This window comes from Sinocyclocheilus anshuiensis, unplaced genomic scaffold (genome assembly GCF_001515605.1).
Source record: "Sinocyclocheilus anshuiensis isolate Anshui unplaced genomic scaffold, SAMN03320099.WGS_v1.1 scaffold726, whole genome shotgun sequence".
Classification (NCBI taxonomy): Eukaryota; Metazoa; Chordata; class Actinopteri; order Cypriniformes; family Cyprinidae; genus Sinocyclocheilus; species Sinocyclocheilus anshuiensis.
Window position 1 is genome coordinate 574,566 of NW_015542365.1, and position 11,591 is coordinate 586,156.

Consider the following 11,591-nt stretch of genomic DNA (forward strand, 5'->3'; position numbering starts at 1 on the left):
TCTCTTTGGATTTGAGACTTTAGTCTTTGCAACTTTACAGATCTTCTTTATGCACCAAGAGCTTGTAACACTTCAAAGAGAAAGGAAAAATTTATATCGCATCATATGACCCCTTTAATGTAGCTTGCGCCAACAGTTGTTGTTGTTTTTTTTTATTGCATAACAAGAACAATAACATACATATACAGAGGATCACAATGTATTCAAATATTATCTATTACATTCATAATAGCATCAAAGGAAACAACAGAAAGAGAAAAAAAGAGAGAGAGAAAAAGTAAATAAATAATATACAGGGGAAAAAACGTACAAAAAGTTCCAAAAAGAAAAGGATTCAAAAATTCTATACATCCATTTCGCTTTTTTATTTCTTGCATCTTTTAGGGCCTCAATATAATGCTTAAGTTCAATTTTAAATAATATAATGTTAGGTTTATTATTATTCCATTTCTGTTTGTGTATATGGTATTTTCCATATATAATTATTAAGTTAATCACCAAATGTTGCTCCAAAATCTTATTTTTATATAACAAAAATATATCTTTACCAGATAGTCGAATCTTTAATTTTGTGAATTTGAATATTAGATATTCAATGTCAATCCAAAACGATTGGGTAAATACACATTTCTTAACTTTTATAAAGAATATCTCTTTAGATTTGAGACTTTAGTCTTTGCAACTTTACAGATCTTCTTTATGCACCAAGAGCTTGTAACACTTCAAAGAGAAAGGAAAAATTTATATCGCATCATATGACCCCTTTAATGTAGCTTGCGCCAACAGTTGTTGTTGTTTTTTTTTATTGCATAACAAGAACAATAACATACATATACAGAGGATCACAATGTATTCAAATATTATCTATTACATTCATAATAGCATCAAAGGAAACAACAGAAAGAGAAAAAAAGAGAGAGAGAAAAAGTAAATAAATAATATACAGGGGAAAAAACGTACAAAAAGTTCCAAAAAGAAAAGGATTCAAAAATTCTATACATCCATTTCGCTTTTTTATTTCTTGCATCTTTTAGGGCCTCAATATAATGCTTAAGTTCAATTTTAAATAATATAATGTGCACCAACAGTTGTATAATGAAGCAGTTCCGGGCGGATGACGTATGAGGCCTGTGCTTCCGCGTGCGTCACTTCTGAGCGGCGCATGCGCAAACGCAGAGGAGAGATCAAAACAAAACAACGATCACTTATTAGAAGTACAAAACGAGGATTTGTAAAGAAGAATGTCGGAGGATTTCGATATAAGCCAAGAGGAGTCTGGTTTTCCTTTGCTAAAGTAAGGAAACTTTGCTTCCTTTGCTCCTGTTAACAAACGGTTTTCACGAGACTCACTGGCGCATGCAACGCTGACCTCATAGGTCATTCCCCCGGAACTGCTTCCAGTGTACAACATGATTATTACGTTTTGAATATGGATATTTTTCTTACAAAATAATGGGATAAGTGATTTGTGATACACCAAATGTGGTTGCAATATGTGGTTAAGGTGACAAACTGCAGCATATAAAAAAAAAAACCCAGATGTGTTGTTAGGATCCTCATTGTCTATTACAGAAACATTTCAGCCATCATTTATTCATGTCATAGGAGAACAATAGGAGAACTTTAGCAGAATGTTCAAGCTGCTCTTTTTTTATACACTAATAGCAAATGGGGACTGATGCTGTCTATTCATATTCATTGTTTGTACTGTCTTTGCAGGGGCTCTTAAGTGTTACTTGAGAGAGTTGCCTGAACCGCTCATGACATTTGAGTTATATAATGACTGGTTCAAAGCTGCAGCGTAAGTCTGTACATGCGGCTTGTTTATTTCTGTATCGATGTTAAAACTCCTTAGATACTGAGTTTGAATGCATTTTAATTGTCTTGTCATTTTTTATTTTTAGAGAAAAAGAAACTGATGAAAAATTAAAGCAGTTGCGGACAGTGTTGCAAAAACTTCCCACAGAAAACTATAACAACCTCAGGTAAGTCAGAGTTTCAACTCTGAATGGCTCACACTTCACATTCACTCTGTGTATCTCTCTTCGACTTATCTCTCTCTCCATCAGATACCTTGTCCAGTTCCTGTCACACTTGTCAGAGCAGCAAGCGGTGAATAAGATGACACCCAGTAATATAGCCATAGTGCTTGGACCTAATCTAATGTGGCCTCGCTGTGAGGGGTCAGTATAGCACCCAGTCTAGACTAAAGTATGCATCTAAAATGTAATCTCCAAAAATGTCACTCTGACTTTCTTTTTTTCAGAGAGACATTGCTGGACATGGCATCTGCCTCTTCATTGCAAGTTGTGACTGTCATAGAGCCGCTTATACAGTATTCCAAGAGCCTTTTCCCCGAAGGTACAGGAACATTACATAAGTCATGGTTCACTGTTGTTAAAAACAGCAATAAATATCTTTAATATCTTATTACTTCCAGAATTTCATTTCAGTTCATCCTTTAATGCAGCCAAACCTCTTAGACATAAAATATTTACTTGAAGTACCCCGTGATATTTTAAGTTAATATTTCAATAATTTTACGAAACTTTTGCATGTTTACAATTCTCTGATGTCGCTTAATGGTCACATGGCATGCAAACAGATAAAAGATTTTAATTTTTTTAGTAAGTGTTTTATTTTGAGTTTATTTTGTCTTTAAAGTCGACACAAATCTCTTTTTAGCTGTGACAGGGTCTCAGTCCACATTACATTCACACTGCTGTTTTAGGAACCCAATTAAATTGAATAATAGTAATAAAAACTATGTTTTACTCTATTTACAATTGTACTGTAAAATACAAATGAATATTTGCTAATAATTATAATCATTTTATTTCACACTACAAATTACAAATGTCTAAACCCTCAAGCTTTAAAAAATTCAAATCCTCAAGCTTTTATTTTGGTGGAATACTGCTGAAATGCTGCAAACTTTTGCTCTCAAAAATGTTGGAAATTTTGCAAATGTGTAAAAAAAAAAAAAAAAGGTGAACCTAACATTCATTTGTTCCCAAATGCATGTTAAACTCGCAGTTATTTAATGTTATTTAATTAAATCTTTACTGAAACCTTTAATTTGATAAGCACTATATTTTGATTATTGTGCCGCCCCATTCCTTTATTTTCATTTTAATTGGATATTTTTAGCTTTTCATCAACTCATGAACCTCCTTTGGGGAAACTAATGTAATTAGTAAGTTTTACGTTTTTTTATTTTTGCTGAATTATTTATGAAGTATTAGATATTAAAAATAATTAAAACGGTGAAGTGCAAAGAATTTTATTTTGTGAAATTCAAAATAAAAATATTTAAACACAAACGTCCTCAAATTCTTTTTAGAGGTTGATTTTGAGGTCCCAGAACTTCCTGAAAGCCCGATCCCGAAAATATCCCAGAGACCTCTTTCTGACAGCATCTTACCCTCTCCGCCTTTCTCCTCCGGTCGACCATCCCTATCAAAAACTGACAGGTAGTCAACCAACTTTGTTATTTTTAAGGTCAATACTTTCTACTAAATGAGACTATTGAAGTTAAACTTACGAAAGTCTTATTTTGTTTTGGTTTGTGTGCTTCTAATTTCAGCTCAGCATCATCTGAGGACCTTGGGGTGACAGTAGTTGTGAAAACTCAGGTGAACCGTGATGCTGTTGTGTGGGACAACAATGATTCTAATCCAATTGCTCGGCCACCTACACTGAATCACATGCCTTCAGCACTTCCTCGTTACACTCCGGTACACGCCCACAGCCAATCACAGGCTAAGACACAGTGCTTCAGCCAATCAGAGCCAACTCAGGAGCTGCCCTCCCAATCCCAGGAGCCCACCCTGAAGATCACTGCTCCTTATAAACGTATGTTGGTGATCATAGATGCTTTTTGTGCTGTCTTATTGTGGTAGAACATAAATTTCCAATTGATTTCTGCAGCAAGGAGGTCTTTCATTCAGCACAAGGCACCAAACCTTGCCAAAGGCCCTCCTGTGAACCAGGCAGGCGCTTTCCCAGCAGCCCAGACGAGAGTGTTCCCTGTTCCTCTGCCGAGAAACTCTGAAGTAAAACCACCACCTTCACCCAAGCCCGAAAACACCCAAGCTTCATTGCCCACGTTGCCTGAAGGAGGACCACAAAAGAAACCCCAAGGCAGAAGACCTAAAGTTCCTCCTCCACAACCACCCCAAGCACTGAACAAGCAGCTCTCCTCTCCAGCTCAGTGAGGCTCGGAAAAGAAAGTCGACTGGGAAAAAGCACTGGTTTGTTATGACATCTAACAGTTTGTACTTTCTCATGTGCAGTATCTTCTGGTTAAGCTTTTAAATGCAGTGTTTTTTTTAATACACTAGTGTTCAAAAGTTTGAGGTCTGTAAGATATAAAAAAAAAAAGGTTTTGATTTATTTCCTCAAAAATACAGTAAAAAAAACAAAACGGTAATATTGTAAAATAGTTAAAATTTAAAATAACTGTTTTCTATTTTAATATTCAAAATGTAATTTATTCCTGTGAAGGCAAAGCTGAATTTCCAGCAGTCAGTGTCACATGATCCTTCAGAAATCATTCTAATATGCTGATTTGGTGCTCAAGAACCATTTCTTAATATCAAATTTGAAAGCGGTTGTGCTGCTTAATATTTTTGTGAAAGCCATGATGCATTTGTTTCTTTGATTTACTCTAAATTTATAAATATCTTTACTGTCAGTTTTGATCAGTTTAATGCAATCTGAATAAAAGTATACATTTCTTAAAAAGAAAAAAAATCCCAAACCTTTGACCCCAAGCCTTTGAACAAAAGTAGATGTCTTTTTGGTAATCCTTTAGTATCTTAGATAAGCTCTAGAGATACGGGTTTTAAGAACTGTCAAACACAAATATAACACAGTACAATCTGACTTCCTTTGGTTTTAGTTTAAGGTGTACTGACACGCTTCACATTAGATATTTATACAGTATATATATATATATATATATATATATATATATATATACTGTATATATGCTTATACTGAAGCATGACATTTGAAACGCCATAACAGTAAAATCATGTTCACACTTGTTAAAGCATTTTAAGGCTGATGTTGTTCATAGCTTCTTTTAATAAAAACTTTATTGCTGTCATTGATAGGTAACATACATTGCTATTTTGTACATTTCTTGTGCAAAGCCGCACATACGTACAGTATGTACATATTATATTGTGATTAAGGGAATGGAGAGGTTAACTCTGTCATAATAAAACTTAAATTCAAACAAAATTCATATTAATATTTAATCAATTTCATAATACATTGATAAAAGTTGTTGGGTATCATATAATATTACTGTATACTGTGTTGATCTTAAGATATTTATCATGTAATAAAGGAAAGAAAAATGAAAGTCATGATTGGTTGTTTTATCTGTTTTGTTTGTGCTAATGTGAAAACATAAATTTTGCATATTTTAATGGCATACTGTTACCACTGTATAGCTAGCTGTTTATTGTGCATTACAGAGCAACTGTGGCAGGTTTTATTTCCCTGGATCAAATCTAATATTTTAGGAATGAGAAGGTAGGATCAAACATAGGTGAAAATTTGAGATGCCAAAATTCGTTTATGTTCTTGTCCAATAAATTAGAAAATGTATAGATTTACTCATATTGCAGGTAATTCTGATGTTTTTGTTTTATTATGTTATTTTTTATGATACTTTCTTTAAAATACCATGAGCGTAGGGGCAAATAACAAATAATTATCTTTCATTTTCCCCATTGCAAAAAAAGTAAGAAAGAGTGCATCCAAAAAATAATGTCATTATGAACTTGTATGACCTTCCTTTGTGGAACAAAAACTTTTAGGTGAATATCCTTGGTGCTCTTTTCCATATAATGAGTCTGAATGAGAACTGTAAACTCCAAACTCCAAACTCCAAAATGACAAAAAAAGCACCAAAAGTTTAACAAAAGTAATCCCGTGGACTTGTGGGTTGTAAGTCATACCATAGCTGTCTGTGAGGAACAGAACAAATTTAATTATTGTTACATTTACAATTTATTGTTTCATTGTTATTAAAGGGACCCCCCACCCAAAAAGAAAAATCCTGATCTCATTCCAAACCTTCCAAGCATTTCTTTCTTCTGCAGAACAAAATATTTTGAAGAATGTTGGGAACCAAACAACATTGAACTATCTTTTCAATGAATCAGTTTATCAAGTACAGAAAACCAGTCTGGATGATTCGTTCAAAAATCGAACCAGAACTGATTTGGTTTGCGAGTGACTCAATGATCCAGTTCACAGCCCAGAGGAACAGAATATTATAAGTCAATATTAATTAATTTTTGGGAACTTTGGTCTGTTCCTCATAGTATGCTAAAAAAAATGGTTTCAGAAAAATATGGACTACATTTATGATACTTTCATGGTGCTTTTTTTGTGATTATTTAGCTTGATAGGCCCAGTCCTCATTCAAGTACATTATAATGAAAAGAGTGGCATTTTGTGTCAATATTTTTATTATAGCACAGAAGAAAGAAACAGGTTTGGAACAACATGAGGCTGAGTCAATTATGACAGAATGTTCATTTTTGACTTTTAAAGTATCCCTTTAAAAGTGCTGTACGATTTGGACATTAGGCATCTCATAGTGTTAGACTTTGATTACTTCCTCTTCATCAGGATAGCTGTATGGTCCTCTCCTATGAGAGTTGCTGGTGTTTGTATTCCTGAGTCCTCCACTCCCATAATGACGTGCCAGCGCATCAGCAGCCCTCTGGAAACTCTCTGGCATCATGCCGTGATCCTCAATGGAGACGGAGCGCATCCGATCCCCCAGCATGGATTTTTTGGGTGACTCACCATTTACAAAGTCTGAATGCTTCCACTCTCCTCCATATAACCGTGTCCTACCATCATCGTCTTCTCTCAGGAGAGAGTCCACCAAAGATGTGGTTGCGTCTGAGTCCACCTCAGAGTTATCATTGGTGGACTGTGTTTTTTCACTGATGGGATCAGCCTTCTCACACACAGGGCTGTCAATCATGGCAAAGACTTCAGACATGAGGGAAGGGCCCAAATCAAGAGTGAAGGAGCTCATGGAGTCAGAAGGACTGATGGAGTCTGAACAGGGGAAGGACGGGATACCCGTGTCCGTGAGCGAGCCTCTGTGGATTTCAGGCAGGCAGGCTGAGGGAGAACTGCCCTGGGCTGGACGCTCAGTGCGGGACAGTCTCGGCAAGGTTACAAAGCCAGACTCCAAACCTGCAAAACAAAGAAAGAAGAACGAAATTGTTATTGCTTATGAGTTTGGCCAACAGAGGGCAGTGAGAACCAACACATTGCATTTAGCACTTCCGGACTGCAGCCTAAGCAGGAGTAGCAAATACTTTCTGCCATATGGTTGGATGCCCTTAAAGCGATAGTTCACCCCAAAATTACATTTTTGTCATCATTTACTCACCCTCATGTCTCAGTGTTTTTGTCCATACAATGAACGTCTTCATTTATCATTTATTTATCAAAGACTTTCATTATATGGACAAATACAGTCAAAATATCTTCTTTTGTGTTACACAGAAGAAAGTAAGTCATACAGGTTTGGAGCAACACAAAGAATGTGAGTAAATTATGACAACATTTTCATTTGAGGTGAACTGTCCTTTTAAGATCTGTGATTCTGACCATATAGAGCTCTGTAACAGTGCACACTTGGCACAGAAAGGGCAGCAATTACAAATTCCAGGAAAAGCGTGGATACAGAAACTCTTCACATGATTGAAAACAGGGCTCTAAGACGGGATGTGTGCTCAGCACTAAAACATCTCATTCATAGCTCCCGGTCAGAACAACATTATAGCCTTCAGTCTGATGGTGAGCCATTCAGTCAGCTAAACACTAAGTTTGCTTACTAAAACTTTCCATATATTGATTATTAAACTCATCAGACTGTTTGGGTGTGCATTTGGTGTATGTTTTATTTTTATTGTTTTGTATGCGGGGGGTTGTTTTTGAACAGGCTCTCCTGTAGAGCAGCCAGTGAGGCATGTTTGAGGTATTTGAATGGGTGAGGCAGACGCTGATCACTGAGCTGTAATGTCTGGGTCTAAGGAGTCTGGGATTGCCACAGGTGTTTAGATGGTTTATCAAACAATTTCTGTTTGATCCGACACATGTTTTACTGAAGGACACAAAGCTAGTAAACAAACATATTTAATTCAGACAAAACATACTACGTACACTACCATTCAAAGGTTTTGGATCGGTAAGGTTTTTATCGTTTTTGAAAGAAGTTTCTTATGCTCAACAAGGTTGCATTTATTTGACCAAAAATATAATACAACAATTTATAAATAACAAATTTCTATTTTAAAATATTATTTATTGTTGTGATGGCAAATCTGCATTTTCAACAGCCATTACTCCAGTCTTCAGAGTCACACGATTGTTTCTGAAATCATTCTAATATTCTAATTTGGTGCTCAAGTAAAATTTCCTTATTTATTACCAATGTTAAAAACAGTTAATGATTAATATTTATGCTGATATACTTATAATGATTAATATTTTTGTGAAAACAGCTATGAATACCTTTTTTTTCCAGGATTCTTTGGTGAATAGAATATTTTTTGTAACATCATAAATGTCTTTACAGTCACTTTTGATCAATTTAATGTGTCCGTGCTGAATAAAAATATTCATTTTTATATTGCTTAATCCTGTTCGGTACACACATTTCAGTTATTAATATTTTATTTTATTGATTATTTGCTAACAAAAACTGCACAATCACAACTTCATTTACTGTATATTAAATCCACGTGATGTGTATAGAACTGAACTGAATTTATTGTTAATGCAGTGATGACTATCCTTTTAGACGCTGTTCTTTTGTCTGAGATGTGGTGCTACAAAAAATGTGCAAAATTATATTCATCAAGGTAACGTTCATGATTTTTTTCAAGCTTTATAAGGATTTTATTTATTTTCATGACCTTCCAAAGCCTAGATATCTCACATTTAAAATTCCTTGATTGTGTACCATCATACCCTCCATCAGCCATGCGGTTTCAATCATATCAGGAGTGACTTATGTACACACACAGAAGGCCCATAACTTATGGGCTTCACTTCTGCATTTGAATCGGAGTCTGACAAAGGTGAACAACACTAACAAACTCACCATACAAGTATGTGGAGTTCTCTGGTGTTTTGGGTGAACTAGGGAAAAGCACTTTCACAGGACAGCCGTTGGGTGAGTCCACGTCCAGCCGGGGGAGGGAAATGGCATTCTTTATGATTGGAGAAATTATTGGAGGTGGGGGTGAAAGGTCCTTGGAGTCGCCGCGGGGCCTGTCGGGGGTCTTGCGGACATGGCGAAGCGTGCGGGAGAAGAATTCCTCATTCTTCTCTGAAGTGCAAGAGTCTCCATCTGTGTTATTTCCTGCTCCACCATGGTTGCTGAGGAACGAGGTGTCCCCAAACACATCCCCTCCACGGCCCACATGCATGGTGTGGCGGAAGTCGCCCAATGGGGGGCTGATCATGTCTGGGGTGAGGTCACCTTTAAATCGACGTTTTCCTGAGGAGTGGGAAACCAGGCCCTTCAGGCCGGCGAGCTTGCCCAAGTTCATGGCGTCTCCGGGTACAAAAAGTAAGTTTCCAGAGTCCGGAAAAAAAATCCACAAAATTTGTTTAAAAAAATGGTGAGAACACCGTAAGAAAGCAAATTATACACGTATCACCCTTCAAGCTTAAAAATATCTCAGCAGAATAACAACTGCAGTTGAGTGGAAAGTTTCTCAAAAGGCAGACGCATTCAGCTATGTCCCGTTTTGGCCATCGGTATTTGTTCATATCCAGAAAGATTCTGTGAAGATAAATGTGAGCTGAAAATATGCATGACTCCAATTCCTAAAAACCTCTGCTGCATATGTGGTCAAAGATTCTGGGCTTCACAGTTGTTCTAGGTTTGTGCTTTTGAAAAAAAAATCAGTTCAGAAATAAATTCAGCTCAGACTGCAGATATGTGGTTTAGGACTGAAACCATGTGCTCCTTCTTTAGTAAGGTCCAGAGAGTCTGCTGCTACATGCTCTGGAAGATGCAAATATTAACAAAATATCTGTAAACAATTCAGTTGCTAAAAATAAAGTGATACAATATGGTATGAGACATAGGCACAGACAAATTGCATGTTCTGTAAAACTGAGTTAATTTGACTAATAAGTTTTTAATAAGTCTTTTATTAAATTATTGAGTGTAGTGCCTTTTAAATGCCTAAATTCAGCTTTGACTTCTCAGTCACTCACTTGCACAGTATTTTGGTCGGTATATATATATATATATATTTTTTTTTATTTTTTTTTAATATACTGCTAAAAGTTACAGAGGTCACATACCTTAATCAGACTTGTGTAATCAATGTGATCGCATGCTTTCCCAATACAAGTTCATTCAGTAACCCTTGACCTGCACCCTGCTGAAGTGTAAAGCGGCAGGGAGGCTTGTTGCTTTATCCTTGCATGTATACTCTCCTCATGCTCCTCCACTCCCACTGGCCTCTGCTCCTGATCCTTTGTTTTTAAAGATACTCAAATCCAGCGGCCCACTCGCCAGGAATCTCCAGGGGGAGATAAAGGGTCTTTAAAAGGCAATAAATTAAATGTAATAATCTAGGCAATAGAAGCCTATGGCTTGACGGAGGCTCCTTAAGGTTTGGTCATGTCCAGGATAAGCCCCTAATCCCTCTTCCCTTCCTTCACCCCCCGAATCCTGCTGACTTATTCCAATCAGGCGTCCCAGTTTGAAGGGGTTCTTGTAAAATCAACAAACGTCCTGAATGAGAGAGTGAAACAGGTGGATGGTTAACACAGACCATGATTAAAGCAGACCAAAAGTCCAAAAGTCTAAGACAACTAGTGAAAATATGTTTATAATTTAATATATATGTGCAATACAAATTATATTATCAGCATAACAATTTGAGTGAAAAGTTTAATTGAAAAAGGTCCTTCAAGATATCTTGGAGAGGTGAGGTGTCCAAGTCACAACATCTAACTACTGGGGTGCCTCAGGGCTCAGTTCTTGGACCACTTCTCTTCTCTGTCTACATGGCATCACTAGGTTCTGTCATTCAGAAACATGGCTTTTCATATCACTGCTATGCTGATGACACTCATCTCTACCTCTCATTCCATCCTGATGATTCAACGATAGCTGCTCGCATCTCAGCTTGTCTAACAGACATTTCTTGCTGGATGAAGGGCCATCACCTTCAACTCAACCTTGCCAAGACAGAACTGCTTCTGGTTCCATCAAACCCATCGTTTCATCACAATTTCACCATCCAGTTAGGCACATCAACCATAACTCCTTCAAAAACAGCCAGAAACCTTGCAGTTATGATTGATGATCAGCTGACTTTCTCAGACCACATTGCTAAAACTGCCCGGTCCTGCAGATTTGCTTTATACAACATCAAGAAGATCAGGCCCTTTCTTTCGGAACATGCAACACAACTCCTTGTTCAAGCTCTTGGTCTGTCCAGGCTGGACTATTGCAATGATCTCTTGGCAGGTCTTCCAGCCACTTCTATCAAACCTCTACAATTAATCCAAAA

General features: G+C 36.7%; 2 protein-coding genes across 4 annotated transcripts in view; one reads left to right on the forward strand and one right to left on the reverse strand.

The window, feature by feature from the left end:
* The window catches only part of LOC107692101 (SH3 domain-binding protein 1-like), a 13,032-nt gene extending 8,716 nt beyond the window's left edge, over nt 1-4,316 (forward strand). The window contains exons 12-18 of the mRNA XM_016491006.1: nt 1,720-1,801; nt 1,905-1,985; nt 2,070-2,183; nt 2,267-2,361; nt 3,344-3,473; nt 3,587-3,855; nt 3,931-4,316. Coding sequence (XP_016346492.1) covers nt 1,720-1,801; nt 1,905-1,985; nt 2,070-2,183; nt 2,267-2,361; nt 3,344-3,473; nt 3,587-3,855; nt 3,931-4,217 — 1,058 coding nt within the window. The 3' untranslated portion in view covers nt 4,218-4,316. The remainder of the gene's footprint in view (nt 1-1,719; nt 1,802-1,904; nt 1,986-2,069; nt 2,184-2,266; nt 2,362-3,343; nt 3,474-3,586; nt 3,856-3,930) is intronic.
* Nucleotides 4,317-4,702: 386 nt separating this feature from the next.
* LOC107692066 (cdc42 effector protein 1-like) overlaps nt 4,703-11,591 on the reverse strand; it is a 12,308-nt gene continuing 5,419 nt past the window's right edge. Inside the window, exons 2-5 of one of the 3 annotated variants that reach the window (XM_016490965.1) lie at nt 10,372-10,807; nt 9,155-10,066; nt 6,801-7,236; nt 4,703-6,767 (exon numbers count right to left, since the gene is read on the reverse strand). In XM_016490965.1, the coding sequence (XP_016346451.1) occupies nt 6,626-6,767; nt 6,801-7,236; nt 9,155-9,605 (1,029 nt within the window). In that variant the 5' untranslated portion in view covers nt 9,606-10,066; nt 10,372-10,807 and the 3' untranslated portion in view covers nt 4,703-6,625. Of the gene's footprint in view, nt 7,237-9,154; nt 10,067-10,371; nt 10,808-11,591 lie in introns of all 3 variants that reach the window. The other 2 variants (XM_016490963.1, XM_016490964.1) reach the window with 2 other exon arrangements.